The sequence below is a fragment of the Augochlora pura genome, chromosome 7 (assembly GCF_028453695.1).
Source record: "Augochlora pura isolate Apur16 chromosome 7, APUR_v2.2.1, whole genome shotgun sequence".
Taxonomy (NCBI): Eukaryota; Metazoa; Arthropoda; class Insecta; order Hymenoptera; family Halictidae; genus Augochlora; species Augochlora pura.
In genome coordinates this window covers 37,208,006-37,230,017 of record NC_135778.1, presented here as the reverse complement: position 1 = coordinate 37,230,017, position 22,012 = coordinate 37,208,006, and the positions used below count along the sequence as shown (strand labels likewise).

The 22,012-nt window shown below is 38.1% G+C and overlaps 1 protein-coding gene across 1 annotated transcript in view; it reads right to left on the bottom strand.

The window, feature by feature from the left end:
- The window catches only part of Con (leucine rich repeat protein connectin), a 262,102-nt gene that overhangs the window by 174,459 nt on the left and 65,631 nt on the right, over window positions 1–22,012 (bottom strand). Inside the window, exon 2 of the mRNA XM_078186729.1 lies at window positions 664–1,234. Coding sequence (XP_078042855.1) covers window positions 664–1,214 — 551 coding nt within the window. The 5' untranslated portion in view covers window positions 1,215–1,234. The remainder of the gene's footprint in view (window positions 1–663; window positions 1,235–22,012) is intronic.

Genomic DNA, 22,012 nt, shown 5'->3' with positions numbered 1-22,012 from the left:
CCTGAGAGATGGAAGCATAAACAATAAATCAACCTTAAACAACAAATAGCAGGTGAAGAAACTTATATAGCTAATAAATTACAAAAGCCATGCGTACACTTTGCTAAGAAATTGCAACAGCCAACTGTATTAACCCCTTGATGCTTTCAACGCTATATTAATTAACACTTATTTGTTCTTAACATTTTCCCTAATACGATCAAACGATTTTTATTTCTTATAGAAGAATTAAATTTGATTTCAGAAGAAATGAATAATATTTACTAGATCCTGCATTTTTGTCACGAGTCTGGCTCGTTATTACAATTCAAGGGGTTAAAGCAAGACCATCGAAAATTTCGTTTATCCGACAAATCCGCTCGTTAACCGAAACGTAACAATTCCATGGCGCATCGCAACCGCGTGTCCTGTATTTCCTTCAACGAAGCAACGGCGCCTAAAATCGGCAACACGCGAGAACATCCAAGCCGATCCATAACGAGCATGCATCGAAACGGAACACGCGTTATTATAATAATAACGACGATAATCGTAACAATAAATATTGATACTCCCGCGCGCTCTCGACTGCATTACACAAACAGCGCGCACGGGGGGAATCGAATTAACGGCAACACAGCTGGCACAGACGTAGAGCGAACGAAACGAAACGATCAACGTTACCTGTTGATCTCGGCGATACGGTTCTCGTTCAGGTTGATCACCGACAGGTTCTTCATGTTCTCGAACGCGTGGCTGCCGAGGGTCGCTATCGAGCTACGGTTCACCTTGATCTCGGTGATCGTCGACAGATTCGAGAACGCGTACTCGGCGAGCTGATCGATCCTCGCGTAGAGGAACGCGATCTTCCGCAGGTTCTTCAGCTGGCGCAACAGCTGCGTCGGTATGTACTCGAGGCTGTTCTCGGTCCGGACGATGAACGTCAACTCCTGCAGATAGATCTGCGAGGTGAAGTAGTCCCAGGTAGGGTCGGTCAGGTTCGTCGGCTTCATGATCATGCACTTCGCCGCGGTGGCGTTCTTCATCAGCGTGCTGTCGCACAGGCAGACGATCGGCATGTCCTGCCCGTCCAGGTTGCAGATGTTCACGTCCTTCGTTTCCTTGCCGGTCTTCTTCTTGCCGCGCGACCTCGTCGACGCGGACAGGCTCGACGAGAGCAACGACGCCACCAGGACCGCCTGGAAGCACAGCGAGATCCACGGCAGGTGCCTCATGGCGCTGATGTCGTTTCTATCTGTAACAGAACGTTGTTCCGTTGGTTAGAAACCATTGACCATTTTAGCTTAGTTAGGGGATGTTAAGCAGAAAGAAACCTTCGCATCCAAGGTACAGAACTTTTATTAGGGTTTAGGTATAGCTGTAAGTATGCTAGGCACAAAAATGCTTATAATTATAGTTCTTACCCTGTACCTTCCTATTAACCTCTAAATATAATTATTTACACTGGTTTTACGCTACACTAGTGTTATAAAATTATATTATAAAATTGAATTTTGTATAATATAAAATTTATTTTGGAAATGATACAACGAATTCCATTGGCGCCTCAGAGTCCTCGCTCGTGCGCTAAGGGTTAACAATTAATAAAATTCAATTTTGCATAATATAAAAATTACTATAGAACGTAACAATTTCACTCTGTGCACTCGAGTGGAAAGGGTTAAATCATAAGAGCAAAGGGGTTAACGAACACAAAGCACTCGGCTCTCGGTAACTATATCATCGTTTATTGTTCCGCCGATGAATTATTAACACGCTAACTTGTTTATTATATCGTCCTGTATATACACCGACATTAATAACAGGTGTAACACGTCGAATCGTTAATTGGCTACGAAATATGCTAAGGTATTATCGGAATAATTCAGCGGGCAATGTTAAAACCTGGTCTCTAATTAATGGAGAGTCGCGGTGGCCGTCGACGACGATTCGACTACGTCAGAATTATAATGTTCACCGTCCGTTCGGCTTATCTCTGGCCATTTTATTCGTCCGTTCCTGTCGAGTTATTCTTCAACCACTTTTTAATTGATTCAATTACGTATTCATCTATTTGTTTATTTTCGCCGCGCTAATCTCGTTTCGTGCTTGTTGGTACGTTGACCGATCGATTTACATTGCATCGATTTCATTCTCGTATTCCCTTCTTCATTGTCTTTATAGGGAAATTAAGGGTGGCATTTAATTGTTTCCGAGAGGGCAGATTATATTTCTGGATAGTTAATTGGATATCGAAGCTTATGGAAATGGGGAGAAAAATTCAGTCTATGCTTTTAAAATGGTGTAATATTTTTTAAACTGGTATAAATTAGTTGAATTTGTCTGTGAAACGGACAAAAGTCGAAATTAGGTTATGTCGATAATTAATGAGTATAATTATTTGTAAAATCTGTTATTTTTGGTGCAGCAAAGGGAGATTCAATATTAACGAAGATTAAATGTTTGTAATTCAATTTGTACTGAATATAAAAGTTAGTTAATGTTTTATGAATAATTATTGAGATGTAGTGAAGATCAATTAGGTATACTAACTCTATACTAGGTATGTAAATCTATATTAAATTTATATTAAATTCATGTTGAAGTCATATTAAATTCTTTTATTTAACAATTACTATTCCCCCGGGCTTACAAAGAATACCCGGGGGTATTAAATTTATATTAAAGGGTATATTAAATTTATATTAAATTCATATTAAGTTCATATGTTTAATATGTAAATTTATATTAAATAATAGAATAGAAAACTGTCGATTTTGATCTTGACCTCTTCAGGGATACTGCCACGTATGTATAGATTTTTCTGGTTATAAAAATTATTTTGGGACGTGATAGAACAATAGAACATTTTGTGCTTATGAAACTAATCCTTGTGACTAGAACAGTTTCAGTTTCAACGATTTTTCAAATCTAGATATTGTTGCTTTAAAAACAATTTTAGAGCGTGATGGAACAATTTCAGTGGTGCCTGACAGTGCAAAGGGTTGAACGGCGACGCGTCGTCGTCCAACGAAGTGAAGACGCACGGTGCAACCGTCGATCGAGCGAACGACCGGACAACGTGTCAATCTCGCGAAGACGATCGCCGCAGGAATGCGGAGTTAGGCTACAAGTGGCTGCTCACGAGTATCCCGTCAAGGGTTATCGAAGCGCACCGGCTTCCTTGGCCGATCCCCCGTGTGATGTCTCCGTCCGAAGAGCGGAGCCCGGATCATGCTTCATCGGCTCAGAAAAATCTTGCCGGCCAGGAAAAACGGCGCGGAGGGGCAGAGGCGAAGACACGCGGAACCGGGGGGTAGAACCCGGATAAAAAGGAAAAAAAAGAAAAAAAAGGGGGAAAAGAGTGTCGGAGGCCGTGAGCGGCAGGGTACGTAAAGGCGGTGAAAAAAGGTAAACGAAAGACGCGGCACGGGAAAAGAGGGATGAAGGTAAGCCGCGGGTAGAGCGGCTCTCTCGCGCGCGCAACAGCGCCGGCAGCCTTTCACCTGGCTCGCCTTTTTCTCCCCACGCGCGCGCGCGCGCGCGCAAAACGAAGACGAGCCGAAAAGGGACACCCCCTTTGAAAAATTATCCTCTCGAGTGGAAGCTAGCGTAATACGCGCGCGACGCAGCCGTTTCGCGCGCCTTTATTTTTCAAGCGGCGCCCGCAGACGGACGCGACGATGCCTCGGCTCCGCGGCCTCTCCGGGGTGCATTCCCGGACGTTATAGCGTCGCCAGCACGCGTCCCACGGGCACACGCCTGGACTTACGCGAACCCGTTGCCACCTTTTGTTTCCCCGTGTTGCCGGCGCTACGCTCTTTCTTCTTCGCGCTCGGCGAGGAAAGCGAGAGCTTCGAGAAACTCGAGGGTTCCACCGCGGAGACCTAAGCGAGATCACCTCTTTCTAAGTGGAATAATTGATTAATAAATCAAACCATTGTGATCTATGCGAGATAATTCCTTTCAAAGCCAAACCATTGCTATCTACGTGAAATAATTGTTTTTTAGGCAAGGTCATTGCTTTCAACGCAAGGTCATTGCTTTCTACTCGAGATCATTGCTTTCTACTCCAGATCATTGCTTTCTACTCCAGATCATTGCTTTCTACTCGAGATCATTGCTTTCTACTCGAGATCATTGCTTTCTACTCGAGATCATTGCTTTCTACTCTAGATCATTGCTTTCTACTCGAGATCATTGCTTTCTACTCGAGATCATTGCTTCCCACGCAAAAACGCAGCATCACGCACGTTCAACGTTACATCGAGGCAACAGCCTCGAAGAATTTATTCAACAAACGATTGACAGTGTCGTGGCACGGTTTCACGTTCCGCGCGAGACCGTGGAGGCAAAAGGGTGAAACTCGGCTGCGCGGCTATTCCGTTTAATCGACCGTGTCCGAGTAACGTACGACGACGCGGATATATTTTTATTTTTTCGCGCGCGCGCGACGCAAATTTTCAATTATAAAAAAATGCCGTATAACCTCGGTGCGTGAGAGCAAACAAAAAAGAAAATGGCCGAAAAAAACGCTCTGTGCTCCTCGATAAGTTGACCATGCCGTGGAACGATTGTACATATATTCGACGTGGCTTACGAGTTCGCAGATTTTTACGGGGCAGTTCCGAAATAAAAAAAAGAATTCCACGAATCTGCCGCGTCGCGGATCAGGATCGCGCGAGTCGCGAGCTTAACGGAGCGGGGAAACGCGGAGACGAAAGGGAAAATCGGGATTTCTGAATGTTATCGGAGGATAGTGACGTCACGAATTTTTAAAATATGTTCCTACGAAAATTCGTGATTTCGCTAATAATCGCTGATAGCCAAATGACGAAAATTCATCGTTTGTATATTACGGAAAATAATTGATTCAATTCTAGATAAATTAAAGACAAAGACTGGCATAATAATTAGTTAAAAATAAATAAACCTGATTAAAAATTACGTATAGAATTATTAAATGGAAAAATGAAGTACTTGTTACTTAACAAGTACTTAATTTACTACTGATTACTTACTAGTAATTTGTTTCTTTTGATAAAGTTGCGCTGGAATAAATTAATTCCCACACTCGCATAACCTGACAAATTTTCGACAAATTTATATATTTCTAGAGATAGTGTCAACGAATATATCAAAGTAAACTCCAATTTCGTCCGGATAAAATATAGTTCCTCAATTCTTCCTAAATACACGCGATCTAATAACCTCGACATAACCTCGAAACCGGTAGAATTTTAATCGAACTCGATCCATAAAAGAGTCTGCCGCCGAGCAGAGAAAATGCAAACGCGCCGCGGCAGCAACGTCGGGAAATCCGGTTAACGATGGAACAGGTTGCTTCGCTGGCACTCTCGGGGTAAGAAGCGAAATCGTGGATTTATCGCCAACAGAGTCTTCGCGGTTCCGGAGAGGAGGGGCGGGGGTGGAGGAGGGGGACAACCCCCGAATTCGAGATTCAGACGTAGGCGGCGCAGAAGACCTTCCGAGCGAGAGAGCTACCCGAATTGTTAGCGTGGATATATAGCGAGGAAATTCGTCTTCCGATTGCTACCGTTTAGCGAGATACCCGATGGAAATCACCGCCCCCGAGGAAAACCCATTGCGCCGTGGATACCTCGGGGTTTACGGATTGCATCGTGCGCTAGGCACCCTTTTAATACCGGACTAAAAGACGCGGAATCAATGAGATTCGAGATACCGTTCCACGGGGAAACACCTGATCGCACAATCCTCGAACGTTTTCATTGTCTTTCTTACGTTTCGATTTCTTTTTTAATTTCTAGGATTAAAATGTAGATTTGTATAAAATCGATTATGTTGTTTTTATGATTTTTATCGAATTATTACTATTTATGTAAAAATCAACGAAAATTAAATAATTATTAAAACTGTCAAGGTTATGTTTATAAATAGGCAAATTATTCGAAATTGTAAAGAGTAAAGGAAATGATATAATTATTAAAACTGTCATCGAAGCAATAAAGCAACTGCCATCCCATCCCGCGACGGTAGTCAGATGAACAATCGCTTTCTGCAACTTACGAAATATTCTTGACTTTCAAGATGCTGTGTCTGCGTTCCACGAGAATGCACGATGCATCGTGCAAGCGCAATTTATCGGTTTCTCGTTCCAACGATGATGCATACTTTCGCAGAAAATTCCACGATTCCCGAAAACCGCGAAACTATCGAGTGTACAATATTCATATTTCCATATAAAAAAAATGTAGTACTCAAATTAAAAAAGAAATAAGAAAATTGACCTCTAAATTGCCGAGAAATAAAACAAAAAATATTGTTTTACGCAACTTTTATAGCAAAAGTTTGTTGCTCAATATATTAGATTTACTGGAAAATTATGCCTGCTAACGTCATTTTATTTGCAACATATATTTCTTAAAAATGATATTTATAAATTGATATCACGATGGCAACAGAGCATTTGTTACGATTATATTCAATTATTGTAATAATATAGCAAATATTAGGTAAATATTGTTATAGTAAATATTATTATACAATATTTATTGTTTTTCTTATTTTTAAGAACAAATTGTATTTTCCGGTATATTTTATACAAAATAAATTACCTCCTATCATATTTTGTAAGTTGCAGGAAGTGCGGAAAATTGGGTGGTCCAACCCTTCACGTTACGTCGACAGTTACCGTAGAGCATTACGTACCTCTGTTACATGACATATTAATCTCATTCGCATCTCTAGAATACGCTTGCGAAGTTTAATCGCTAAACTTCTGGACACCCTATATACCACGAAAGCCACTGTGTCTCGCATATAATTGAATTTGCCTTGACATGTACTGGCAAATACATACAAAAGCAACACGGTTGCACGGCCATCCAATAAACATTCTAGCTGGTTGCAGAAATTATTCAAAAACTTCGAAAGATCGATAGATTATCATCAAGGTACATGACTTGCCCCGAAAGTGGATATATGAGATATATAAATTAACAATGTTATAAGAAAATGCATTCTGCAATTTCGAAAACTGTGAATAAATTACATATACCTTGTTTGAAAATATTATTATAGGATGATATTAATAATAAATATTTAATATTATTATTGGCAGTATTAATATTAATAGTGAATATTTCATATTAATATTGATAGCATTAATATTAATAATAAATATTTAATATGAATATTTATAGTATTAATATTAATATTAAATATTATTAAAAGACAAATATATATAAAGATATACCATTTCTAAAATTTCACTGAAATATATATAATTCTTAACAAATTAAAAATGTTTTTATACAGACCATACAATTTCTATAAATATCGTCAAAAATCACCGAAATTTTGTGACCGGCGACGCAACAAATAGCCAAACGACAACGCGTTAAATCTGACTTTGTGAAAGGGTTGGGAACGCGGGATCGTGACATTCGCGCGCGAACAGGAATCGTCGGGAGGTGCGGCGACGCGCGACGATTGAACGTGGAGCGCGAGACAGCGGAAGCAGTAAAAGAGAGAAAGGGGGGGGGGGGGGGGCAAAGCGTTTCTTAATGTTCGGTTTCGCGCGAATCCGACGAATTCCAGGGAAAATACGAGCTCGTGCGTCGGCAAGGGAATCCTCTTTTGTGTTTCAATTTGCTGCGCGGGATCCGCGGCGCTGTTTTATCGGCTCGTATCGAGCCGGCGAGAACGGATTTCCGTGGGCACTGATAGGTGTTCGATGCCTCCCGTCTTGCGGATTTCGGGAGAGCATCAGCCGTGGAAGACCCGCGAATGTATCGGGGAGGCAAGATTATCGTCGACGACAAGGCCGACAAAGGCTCATTGTCGCGGAACGATAAACCCCGATGCAATTTCTAACTGTTGCACGGTATTTAGTGGTCTATTATCCTTGGTAGCATAATCTTGGAAACGCTTCATTTATTATTTATTTTATATTAAACTTCTTTCAACCACCAGATTCTATTTTTTATAAATAAATACCGATATAGACACATACGTTAATATTAGTGATTTTTGTATGGAATTTTGTTAAAGTCTCTATTGAAACATTTTAAGAAGTTCATACAAAAGAATTGGAATATACATCTTAAGAAACAAATTTTTATTTCTTATTATTTTATTGTATAAATTTACGCTCTTTTAATTTTCACTGAGTATTTAATTTTAAGCGAAAATATATTTTCGTTTCAATTAATTGAAATTAAGAAATTACATTTCGGTACCTTTTAAAAGTGAATCTAAAAAATGCGGTTTCTCACTTCAACTTTAAGAGCATAATGTACGTAAATTATGTGCATAACATGTGGAAAGGTTCTCTCGTAATAGCCGCGTGTCTTATAGACGTTTCTTACCGCGCAGACAAAAGCGAATTCCAAATTCAAGTGTGCGGAAACGCGAAACGCAAACGGTCGCGTGTCAAAGGCGTTGGGGAACGCGCGACAACCGTCAATTTCGGCGTCCGAATAAATACTTGAAGAAATTCCTTCGATAAATCGATATTATTCACGGTGCCGCGGCCGAACTATTTCACCGGTATGAATATGTACGCGGCTGACAGGACCGGAAGCGAAATTTTCAGACCGGGGAGTTTCGGCTCCGGAAAGCGACAACCCCCCGCCCACCAAAAAGAGACAAATAGAGACGCTATTTTCGGGAAATAATAACATTTCGCCGCGGTACGAAAGAGACTCCACAAAATCGAATTAAATGTTTAAATTAATCGCGAGCATTGCTATTCAACTTTAGAGTGCCTTTAATAATGACGGCGTTACACAGCTTCCAGTAGTTTCAAGAAACTCCGCTTAAAGTGCGGCGAATTCTGCGTTTATAAATGATTCAGCATTTCTGATAAAAATTGGGTAAATAAATGCGCATATGAAAAGCCGAAATATTGAAAGAATTTCAGAATATCGATGTACTGCCTTTTATTTAAATTGTCGAGGAGAGAAAGAGATAAATTTCTATGTGGCTTCTATTTCTTATGCTTGATGAAACTAGTTTTTATCTATTTTTAAATTTTTGCATATTTATGCATTTATCACATGTGCAGATTTTTAATATAAAAAGGAATGTATAAGCTAATATAAAAATATCGCTGTTTCACCTAGTACAACCTATATACAGTAAAGGATGCAGGACAGCAACACCATTATAATAAATGTTTCCAAATAATAAATGTCTCCAAATATCTATGAGAACTAAAAAATCTAATGAACAATAAATGTATAAAATCAGCAATCCACTTGATTAATTCACGATTAGTTCACAATCATTCGATTCAACAGGACCCAACAATAACACTGCCACTAAACCAGTTAATTCACTATTAAATGTAAACGCCGCACCGATCGCGTGAATCTCGCGTCAAAGAGGATCACATGCATTAAGCACAAAGAGACCGACACCGTGCCCGCGATTTTGCCTGGGCGAGAACATCGAGGAACACTTGAACCTCGATTGATTCGCAAACAGATATCGCCAGCGGACTTAGCAACCGCAATAGCGTCGCTCTTAGCGACACTCGGCGGAGGATTTGCCGCGTTGCGTTTTCGACGGCGCTCTCCGATCACAGCCAGCGATACCAGTTCACACGAAACTGTCACGATTTTATTGTGGAATACGCGAAATTATGAAGTAATTAAAAAGAACGAATACTTGAATTTAACGCGACTACTTATAAATATATAATAACACACAATAGAAAGATTAATATGATGGACAAGATCAAACCACGTGTTGCGTGTATGACAGCTGGCTCAAGAAGGAAGAATCGCATTTAGGGAACAAAAGACTCGCGACAACTCATCAACGCACGCGCATACTAGTTACGCAACGGCATGGGCCAGTGCTGCCCAAAATAACTAGATCGCGCTGATTACACTAGAAAATAACCTATTTCTAACTAAACGACACCAGATCACACAAGACGAGATTATACGACACCAGACGATACTAAACTATACCAGATCACACGAGACGACCCTAAGCGACACCTCGGTGAATCCGAAAAGTAATATTACCGTCACGCGCCAGATTCCAGCGGCTGCGAAGCGAAACGATTTCCGTGTATTCAGCGCGCGATCATCGTCGAATTCGTTCGAGCGCCACCCGTAAAATATTCTTTGACGCGTCTCTCTCTCTCTGTCCGCGCTCTCTCTCTCTCCTCTGCTCTCTCTTCAATTATCAGACTCGTGTCGGGAATACTAAAACGAAGGGACGGATAGTAAAACCTTCACCGGTAAAAATAATGAAGTCTCTCGACCGTCGACCCGTTCGTAAAATTATGCAATTACGCTCGCGAGAAGCACGGCCGGAGAGGAGCAAGAGTGTCGGACGAAGGCAAGGAAGAATGCAAGACGGATGGCTTGTTGGCGGAAACGAGCACAAATAAAGGGATAGCGCGGAGCGTGGACGTCGAACAGGTAGCTTGAAGGAAAAATATTAGCTTGTTTCGCGTGTCTTTAAGGTTATCGCGAGCAGTGCCAGCGATCCGTGAAATATGATACGCGAGCTCGATCGATTGTCTTTTGAGACAGCGAGAAGGGAGGCTCCGATGTAAAATTGACTGCGTGTCAATGGTAGTGATTTGAGGTTAATAGACTCGATGTAAAATTAATTGCGTGTCAGTAGCAGTGACTAGAGGTTAATAGAATGGATGTAAAATTGTTTGCGTGTCGATAATTGTGACTAGAGGTTAATAGACGCGATGTAAAATGACTGCGTGTCGATAATTGTGACTAGAGGTTAATAGACTCGATGTAAAATTAACTCTGCGTTAATAGTAGTGACTAGAGGTTAATTTGACGCGGTATCAATTAGCGGTGAATTAGTAAATAGAAGATGGTAACTAAGGACAGTGGTATGGAAGTTAGAAGTTATGTCAAATAGAAACACTGTAAGTCTGGAAAAATATTTTGGATTTTATTTTTGGCGAAGCGTCCATTTGACTCAGTATTAATTTGGTGAATTAATAATTGGTGAATTAGTAGATAAAAATATGCAATTAAGGACAACAGAACGTATGTACCAAAAATCGATATACTAGATGTATTAATTCTCTGGTTAATGGAAGTTTAATCAAACAAACATCGTATCATAAATTTTACAGATAAATTAGCTGTTCCAACTCTGTTGCGATTCTACTCGATTCATGTCGCCCATATATTATATTTTAAATCGCTTGGAAGCTGTTATTGATAAAATGGTCCGGGACAGTAGCCCGATGTCTCGGTTCTTATAAAGTATGGAGAATCTACGCTCCGACTGAATTGGCCGTGACGGATCAGAATAGTTTTTTATTATCGTTCAACCCGTATTTAGCTTCTCTCGATTTTAGTACTTTTAGAACAGAATTCAGTAACATCCTGTTATTGCAAGCTAAATTAACGTCAGGCTATTTGCTAATCGGCAATTGTAAAAATGAACCGCTTCGAATAATCGTTTGAACTGAGAAAATTGAGAAAAGTGGTAAACAAACTGTTATATTTTATAAGTTGAGGATCGATTGGAGAGAATTTACTATAGTTTGAACAAACACGTGCTTGTCAGATACATCGCGAACAATGCACAAAATATTTTAAAGCAACAATGACAAATTGATTTCATAGGTTCAAATATATTTATTCCTGAAAATTTGGTTTTTAGAATTGCGAATACTATTTTGGAAAATGTAATGAAGTCATTCAATCCTATGTCATTATAACGTCTGTAAATGTATATTTTTGCAAGCTGAGGGTCAAAGGGTTCACGTGACCGGAGGTTGACGTAATTTTCTTTTGGAAGTTGCTGAAGAATTCATGGACTGGTTGATGCTTATTTCATCACTTGGTTTAAAATTAAATCATTCGTGGACTGGTCGGTGCTTGTTTCATCATTAAGTTTAAAGATGAATCATTCATGGACCGACCCGGTGCTTGTTTAATTACTAAGTTCAAAGATAAATCATTCATGAACTTGACGGTGCTTGTTTCATCGCTGGGTTTAAAGGTAAATCATTCAACCGAGTTTGAGAAACTGATTCAATTTAGAAAATAATTTCAAGTTAATATTGTAAAAGGTTATGTTTATTTCCTTCGCTAGACTAGTGTATTTTACAATTTTTAAAACTGTCTTTCTATCGCGTTGATAATAATAATAATAGCGAAAAATATTTTTAAAATATGTTGCAATCTTTTCTACGAAAAAAGTTCACTAAAAATGATTGCTTTCTTATCTGATATTAGAATCATCCTGATATCGTATTCAGGAAGCAATGACCTAAAAAAATATAGAAACCCTTACGGCTGATTAAAATCAAGACATTCAAGCCCGGACAAGCAGTCGCCTTAATGAATTCGTTATCAGGTCTGGAACAAGAAAAAAAGACAAAAGATCGTGGAATCGCCGAGGAGGTCGTACCATACTGTAGAACACCCCAGCCATCGGCAATATCCTAATACCGTATTCAGGGCGCAAAAGATTAGAAGCATCCCTTTACGCTTCTCGAAAATCGTCTTTTCACAGGCGGAATATTCCATAGACGTCGCTGAGACTATACGGAGATCTGCTCGCAATTAATCGACCCTTTAACCCCTTCCACTGTAATAACGAGTCATACAGTGTTACAGATTTCATGGAAGATTTACTAAATATTATAGCTACTATTATTATTATATCTACTTAATATTACTAATTTCTTCTATATCGAAATAAAAATAAATTCTTCTGTTATCATAACTTAGAAACGAAAGTATATGAAGACAATAAAAGAAACAAATATTGTACGATTTTATTAACAAAAATATTAAAGATAAATAAGAGCTGTTCAGCGTTAAGAATATTATTTTTTTAATATATTCCTTAAGCTGGTCTTTCATTGAAATTCCATGGAACGTATGAAATAAATTAAACGTCTAATCTCAGATTTAAAATTTTCATAAATTAGTATAATCCTTTAAGCTGGAAAAATTCGAAAGAAGTTATAGAAGACAAATTTGGAATTATTTTAATTTCTAGAATTTTTAATAGTAGACTTTTAATTGCTACAAGTCTTTAAACACAAGTCAAACGATTTATTTCAATTTCCATAAATTCCATTAAAATCTATAGAAAAGTAGGTTAAGAAAAATATTGAAAAAATTGATAAAATCATTTACAAATACCATATATATATAATATTTTTCTGTACATATACTACTTTCTATAAATCTTAAGGCAACTTCTAGAAATTCAAACGAATCAAATAAAATTGTGTTTAAAGATTGGTAGAAATTAGAAGTCTATTATACAATATAAAACAGTAATTGAATATTTAGTCATGTTTAGCAACGCCAGCAGCGCGTGAAGGATCGAGAAATTACAGTGTTATGCTGGCGCTGCGGCGTGTACTCGAACGCCAGATGTAAACTGCATTCTGATATCGTATTCAGAACGCAAAGTGGTAAAAGATATAGACGCCCTTACGCTCGCCTAAAATCGAGTTCCTACGGCCTGAATATTCTACAGACATCGCTTGAGTTTATGTCAAGATCTGTTTAGTAGACTCCTTAGCATGTTGACAGGTGTGTTACCTACATTTGTTTGGCGGAATTATTTATTTGGATTTCAGACGGAATTTTAGAATATTCCCAAATAAATATATACAAATTTAATATACACAACGTAGAAATAAATTTGTACTAAATGCGAGGTAAAATAAAATTTTGCAAAATGCGAGAAGGCTGAAAGAGACTTCAGTTTACACTGAGATTTATTTATCAATAAATATTCCCTCGGGCTTACAAAAATTTTTAAAAATTACAGAATTGCATTGATTTAAATTTTCCACGATTTTTATAATGGTATGTGCTTGAATAAAGCAACGTAGAATTTTCAACTGAAGCGACTGCATGATTTCAATTATTATGAAATAAGAAATTGTAAAATCGATCAGCAACATATGTGCTATGTATCAGTATATACAAAGTTGGTAGTAATATACATATATATGTATGTATAGATTGAACTACAAGAAAATCGCAACGCGTAGAACACCATGAGACATCGACGGCATTCTGATATCGTATTCAGGGCGCAAAGAGTTAAAACTACAGAGAACCTTACAGGTTCCTAAAATCGAGTGAACTCATCCTGTACATTCCGTAGACGTCGCTGAGTATACAGGGTGAGTCGCGAAGAACTGCTATCTAAAAGAACTCGATATATATTAATTGTTGTATAATTCTATATAACTTTGAGTTGATCTTGATTTCTAAAATTAAACAAAATGGTAAAACAAAATGTCATCAATTTGCAAGCGAGGACAAACATAAGTTTCGCGACGACCCCTTGAAATTAAAATATATTAAAAATGGAACTCGCAATATGAACATTAATAATAATATATAACTCTCTTTTTGTATAATACATTGAAAAATTACAAATCAAAGATTTTATTAATTAGGAAGGATTAAAAATCCTCTTCTATTCAAGGTAGATACTGAATGTACACCTTCCTATATACAAGACGGTGACGAACGAGGTTCTATTGTAAATCGAACTGTGGTCGAAAGATCGACGAATCATAGAATTACACAAGCATCGCGACTCGCGCTGGAACACCGGAAGTAGACAAGCATCCGATATCGTATTCCGGTCGCGAGAAGTTAAAAAATCCGGGGAACTCATCCCTGGCATTCCGTACGGTTCGTCGTTTGAAGGTAGACGGAGCCGAAGCGGAACGTACTCTCGATTGCATTCGCGAGAATTCCTCCGTTGGATCGTTGCCGAACAGCGTGTCGCTACTGCGTACACAAACTGTGAATGAACGCGCATCCGTGTTGAGTATTATGGTGTATTAAGATGTTTCGCGGATTGCTTATGGTCTGTGAAAGAAGTAGTTCAAAGAAAGGAAGAAATAGAATAATATACAACACAATAAATCAATGTTAAGTAAAAATATCGCGCATTCATTTTTCATAAAAGAAAAAGACGAAGCTTATGGGACGCCCTAGTATTAACCCCTTGCACTATAATAACGAGTCAGACTCGTGACAAAGCTTTCATGCGAAATCTATTAAATATCAATATTATTAATTACTTTTAAATCGAAATCAAATTTAATTCTTCTGTGATCAAAGCTTAAAAACTAAATTAAATAAAAATGTCAGAAGAAACAACAATTGTCTAGTCCTATTATTAAAAATATTAAAAACAAATAAGTTCCAATCAGCGCAGCATGAAGGGAGTCATAGTGCAAGAATTAATCTAATATTGTCTATTGCTTCCGTATTTAAAAAATGCCTAATAAAATCCCACTTTTCATCTAAAACTTTGGTTCGTTGTCCTCGACAACGCAGGATTGCCCGATTCGCGACGGTGTCTTGCGAGGCCTTCCCCGCGGACCGTTAAACGGTTTTACGCGCCGGCAAACGTTACGTAAACGGAAACAGGATGAAAACAACTTCCCGACGAATTATTCAAATGCGTTGCGTCGGCGGATCTCTCCCACCTGCAGGGCTGGGATGGAGGCTCGGAATACTCAGAAATTGTGCAGACTGCTCCGGGAGCTTTGTTAGCGAAAGATTTCAGATCGACGCTGCCGAAACCCTCTTTTGCGAGACGGTGGTTTGTTGAGAGACGCCTCTGCACCGCGATTCATTTACGCGTTTTCCGTCCGGCGACTCAGGGCGCGGAGTCTTTTGATAGTTCGGTGCTCGAGTCAACAATTAGAGGATGAAATGTTCGCTCTAAGAGGAATCTATTCTACTTTGTACGTTTACTTGTAAAATTAAAATTGGAAGTAAAATTGAAAGTAAAATTGGAATTAAAATCTGTTTTGACGATATAGGTATAGACAATTGATTTATAAATACCATTGTAATAATATCTGTTAAATTATAATAATACATTTCTTAATAAATAAATCTTCTTTGACTGATATTTTTCTAGAAATTAAAAATTTGATAAGTCATTTATTTGAAAGCCAAAAAATATTTACGAAGAAAGAAAGCAACGATAAGTCGCTAATAATCTGAAGCACCACATGACTTTAAGCAATAAATTTTTAAAAAATCGTTCCGTATAAAAATCATCTGCAGAAAAATGTTTCCATTTGTAAAAAGCAGAAAGCCAAGTACAAACTTGTTAAACTCCGAACTCCGTCACGCATAATGATACTGAGAGAAATCATGAACGCGCGGTTTGCGTAACAAGCAACGTACAACTGATTGCTGCGAGCGTCAAAGATTCTTCATATTCGCGGCACGAACCGACGCCGGTAATGAAAGCAATAATAAAAAAAATACCCTCCAGGCGGGGGCCGGCCTGTTGTGCGTTCCGCTGTGCGGACGAGGGCCGTTTACGTTTAATGGCAGCGGCGTTGGACTAACGATCATCGTGAAAACAGAAATACATACACCGTTTCTCTGGCCCGGCGCGCAATGGGCCGAGAGCAGAGTGACCCTGCGGATCCATCGATCCCTGGGTTCATAGCAATTTGTTTCGCCAGAATGGTCCGGACCTGTCAAAGGTAATAATTAATGGATCCTCGCTAGTCTCTTACGGATATATAAAACTAAAGCTATTAAAGCAATCGAAGTTCACCTGATTTTTCCCATCCGCGATTCCTGACGGGAATGTTTCCTATAGGAACGTTTCAGCGAGATACGTTTCGATCAATTTCTTCGTTTGATGAAATATTGTTGTAGACGCTGTGCGAAGTTTAAATAAATCGAATCCAGCCATTGTTATAAAATAAGGTTGGCTTATACATTTGTTTAGTTCCAGTGTGAAAAATTCAACGTTCTATTTTCATTTATTCTATTTAATATAGTATTTAGAATATTCCGTAGACGTTTTATGTATACTTAAATTAATTTATATTTTATATGTCTTTATGTTTATAAAGAGAATGAAATCAATATATACAGTACATTATTTTTGATGTTTAAACCCTTGAACTATAATTTATTTTTAATCAGCATTGTTCAGGCAAACGATTTAATTTTCTTAGTTTTAAAAGTAGAGATTGGCGGAGAAATTTACGGTCTTGTTGGTCAAATAATTTGTTATTAGTAAAAATAATATTTGTTTCATATATTCGTATGGATATTTGTTGTTACACATTCATATGAGAACATAAGTAGTTTCAGGAAAGTTTGCAATAATGTTTAAAAAAATTCTTACAGTTTCACGTAGTATTTGAACGAAAAAAGGAACGTATTTCAACATAATATAACTATATACCATGTTCGAAATGTCTTTAACCCTTTTGCTAGAGGACCGACTATAGTCAGGACCCATTTGTAATATTTTAAAATATTTATATCTAAATATCTGAATTATATTTAGGTGTCTAAATTATATCTAAATATCTAAATTATATCTAAATATTTAAATGATATCTAAATATCTGAAATATGTCTAAATTTCTAGGTTATGTCTAAATATCTAAATTCTGTCTAAATACTTCAATCACATCTAAATATCTAAATTCTGTCTAAATACTTAAATCACATCTAAATATCTAAATTATATCTAAGTGTCTAAATTCTGTCTAAATATCTAAATTATATTTAAACATGTAAATTATATCTTCCTCCAACCAACATTTTAAATTAATCGTCGTAACATCTCAAGATTTATTCGTCCGGCTGATTTGAAACGCGACGCGTACCAATCTTCGATCCACCTGTTGCTGCAGCCGATATTACAATTGAAGTAAAATGTATTTTTTAACACGCGGACCTTTAAAAAACAGATATTATATTTTCAGTGCCGAAATTCTTTTATGCTTCCATTTATTTAATTGTGCTACTAATATTAGATACAGGTGTATAAAATGCATATATTGTATGCAGAACTTCTAAAGCAATAACGATCAACAATTTACAAACGCGAGTTTATACTTTCACGCCTCCAAATTAACAAAGTGTTATATATAATAAAAATATCGCTATCATAAAAAAAGCATATTGTAAAAAGCATTGTTTTACTGGGAATGCAAAAATAGAATTTTTCGGATATCGCTATTAAAATTTTAGAAACAATGCTGATTAATTATATGGATTCTAGGGAACGTTTATTCTATTGTTTTTCTCGATTTGCATAATATAAATTAATAAAATTTATTAGTGTTTCTCTTTTGAAGCTTTATATCAATTATAACTATAATTATTGTATACCAATTCTAGCTATAACTATTGTATATGAATTATAACTATAATATTAACTATTGTATAACAATTTATTCAAGTTTCGTCAAATCCGAGTGCAAGTCAGCGATAGATTTTTCTTTTCGAACCCAACCCGCCATAATCGGACATAACCATACTTATACAAAATGTCTGCCCTCTTATTTGCAATTGCATTTCAACCGCTCATTTGAAATTGCATTCGAATGCAACCGTTTTATATCGTTTGCACAAATAAATGCCGTAAAGAGCTAATGCCTTATAAATTTATTCTCTGCGCCCCTCGGACGATGATGCGCAGCAACGGCGGCGATACATTTTTCAGTTAGCGCGGAAACACTTGAACAGCAGATTGGGGGCTAACTTCAATGAAGTCCGCATAAAAGGGCGGTACACCATTTATAAGTTTACATTGAAATAAACGCGGCAAACATATTTCGTATATTCAGAGGGCGGTTCTTTGAATTTGCAAAATTGCGAACGCGAAAACGCAATTTTAGTTCGTAACTTCGTTTTGGGACGAGAGAGAAAGAGAGAGAGAGAGAGAGAGGGAGGGAGAGAGGGAGGGAGGATCTTTGAAAGAACTTGCCCCATTAAAACGAGCTCCGGGAGATAAGAACTGACAATTTTTCAGTTATGATAATGTAACTTGGGGAAACATGTGCGCGGGGTATTGTCGAATACCTGCCGACAAAATTTACTTACCGTAGCTTTAATTTTTCTTGCGAAGTACTCGTCGCGCGAGGAAATGTCTCGGGCGAAAGTTGCTCGCTACGAAGAGTTTAGAGTAAATAATTGAATAGAAGATACAAAGATATTTACTAATTGATATATACTAATATATATATCTAATATATTAAATACTAATTGAATAGGCATTGAAAGAATCGGTGTAATTATTTATTAAAAGTCGAGTAAAAGATATCTCAATAAATATTAATTTCTGAAGCTAATTAATAAAATATTTTACTCTCGCATTTGGAAATGTCTCTAAGTTAGCCTAAAATTACGTAGAAATCTAGATCAACCCTAAATCAGTCGAATTACGTTTCACAAACGTCTCTATTGTTAAAAAGGGGTGGTTTCGTCAAGGCCCAATTGCAGCAAAACCAATTAATAAAATATTATGTAATCTCATATGGAAAAGGTTCTAAGTTAACCTAAAATTACCTAGCAGACTAGAACAACCCTAAATCAACCAAATTACGCTTCACACGCGTCCCTATTATCAAAGAGGGTTGGTTTCGTCGTCGCCCCACAGTGAAGAGTCCTCCGCGTCTGGTTCACGGCGCCGATAAGATTCTAATTAAGGAGACTTATCGAAGGGGTCCGAAAATACCTATAGCACCCAAGGGCTGCCGCGCTGGCTGCAGTTAATCCCACGATTTTCTATTTCGACCCGAGGCCGGTGCACGCACCGCGCGTTTTTCTTCGGCAACTGTGCCGCGGCGCCATCGTGCCCAAAGGATTGCCGGCGAACGGCACGTCCGTCGAGGCAACGCCGGAGTCGTGCGTCGGCCGCATCGGTCTCTTAACGACACGTTGACGGCGTGACTTACGCGAGACGAGTGTGATTGGACTTCCACGCCGGATTCATTTCGTCACGGCGGCGAGAGGGGGTGGAGCAGGGGGGGGGGGGGGGGGAGATCGATCCTTCCGATGGCCCAACTCGGCCGGAGGAATGCCGCGATATTGTTCCACGGAATATTGGATTCTCTGACCGGGGGCACCTGTCACCTGGAGATCGACCAATTTGTCGCCTATGACTCTAATGAGAAATATCCACTTGTTGACGAAAACCGGTGGAGTGAATGGTCGACGGAAATTAATCCTTTGACAGGAGGAGTCCAGATGAACTGGACCCTCAAAGGGACTTTCTTTAGCAATGTGACAATGACGAGCTGCAGACATAATTGAGAATTGATGCTTTTTATGTGAGATATTATTTTTAACGTGTCAAACATTTTTGAAAAGAAACTGAATTTCTTCTGATCTCTCTTCTAAATAATTTTCTATAGTTTCTGTATAACCTAAATTTCCTCTGATCTCTCTTCAAAATAATTCTCTATAGTTTCTGTATAACCTAAATTTCCTCTAATCTCTCTTCACAATAATTCCCTATAGTTTCTGTATAACCTAAATTTCCTCTGATCTCTCTTCAAAATAATTCTCTATAGTTTCTGTATAAACCACCGCGATATTTATTGCACAACTAAAACCGTGCCGAGATTTACCGTCTTCTAACAGACTGAAAGGATGCCCAGGATTTAGACTGATAACGTATCGTATACTAAAAGTTCACAGTATCAGAAACACAATAGCGTCATCGAGTCGTCGAACACGGTATATCACGACGAGGTCTGAATAAAATTTTCTACCGCGAGATCGTGATCTTTAATGGCTATAAATGTCAATCGAAGCACACCGGTCGGCCGTACCTTATCCTTAGAACGGAATTAGCATATTTTAGCCCAGGCGAAATTTCCAGCCTGCAATAACCATAATCGCCCGACGTGTTCTACAGAACTTTTACGAAGCAACATTCTCCTATCTGCGGTGAAAATCTACTTCCGGCGCAGCCCTTCTGCTCTTGATTGCTATAAAAATGTATCGACGCGTCGATTCAACGAAATCATGTCTATCGCGAAGGAAAATCCAATATTAACTAACAAAGCGAAATTTTCTGTTTCTTGTTTACGTTAATCTATTTTCTGGTGTCCAAGAAAAAATTGTGAAATTCTGTGAAATTCTACAAAAATTTGCGGATTTTGCTGCGTTCGTTAAACGTGTAATTTTCTATTATTAGTTTAATTGGCGCGTCGCCGTTGGCAACACGAACGCCCCGCGTATATTTTTATAGCGAGCCGATAATCAGCCGAGATTTTTCCACGTCGTCGGAGAAGGAAAGTCCCGCGATTGCGACCAGATTCGCGTGAAATACGCTAATCCGAGGAGAAATCTCTTCGTCGAAAGACTTCGAGTAAAACAGAATTTATTTTCTCCGGGATCCCCTTGTAAAAGAGAGGAGCGCGAAAATGTTAGAAAAATGTTATTACGCAGCTTTTAATATCGATGATTTTAGAAAGATTTTGACGATATAGTTCTTGCTGCGATTAAGCAATTAATTAGAAAGTATTTGGGGTGATTAACCCCCTGCACTATGATTCCTTTCACTGTTAATTAGCATTTATTTGTTCTTAATACTTTCTTTAATACGACTAAACAATTCCTATTTTTTATATTTATTTTTGTTCCTATACTTCGATAACAGATTAATTAAATTTGATTTCGATTCGAAATAAATTAATAATATTCATATTTAGTAGATGGGGTTAACTTTCCAAGCAATTTATGGTTCCAATACGATATGCTATCCAGATAAATTGAACCAAATTTTGGTTATTACTATTTCTTAAATATTTAATATATTTATTTTAATTTCGACGAAGTAGTTATTGCATTTAAAATAAAAAATTTCGTAAAATAAAAATATTCTCAGAAAATTCTTATTTTAATAATTTTGCAATCTCTATTCAAATGACCTATCCTAAAGATCCTAATCAAAGAACCTAAAACACAGAATCACTCAATTAATTGATTCCAATAAAAAACAAACAGCACAATGTACAACAAGTAACAAAGATGCCTTTTTCCAATAAAATCCTGAAATAAATACTTCGAACGAAACATTCATATAATACTCAACTCTGACGCGTACACGGAGCGCCGGTAGAAGGGTTAACGTTCAAAAGATTCCCCGGAACGCGATCGCGGAAAATTTGTCAGAATCGCGGGTTGATCGTTCTGCGGGACATCGTGAAAATTTCCAGATACCGCGGCCCGATATTTTCCACTGGCTTTTTATTCGACCGATCCCCCCCCCC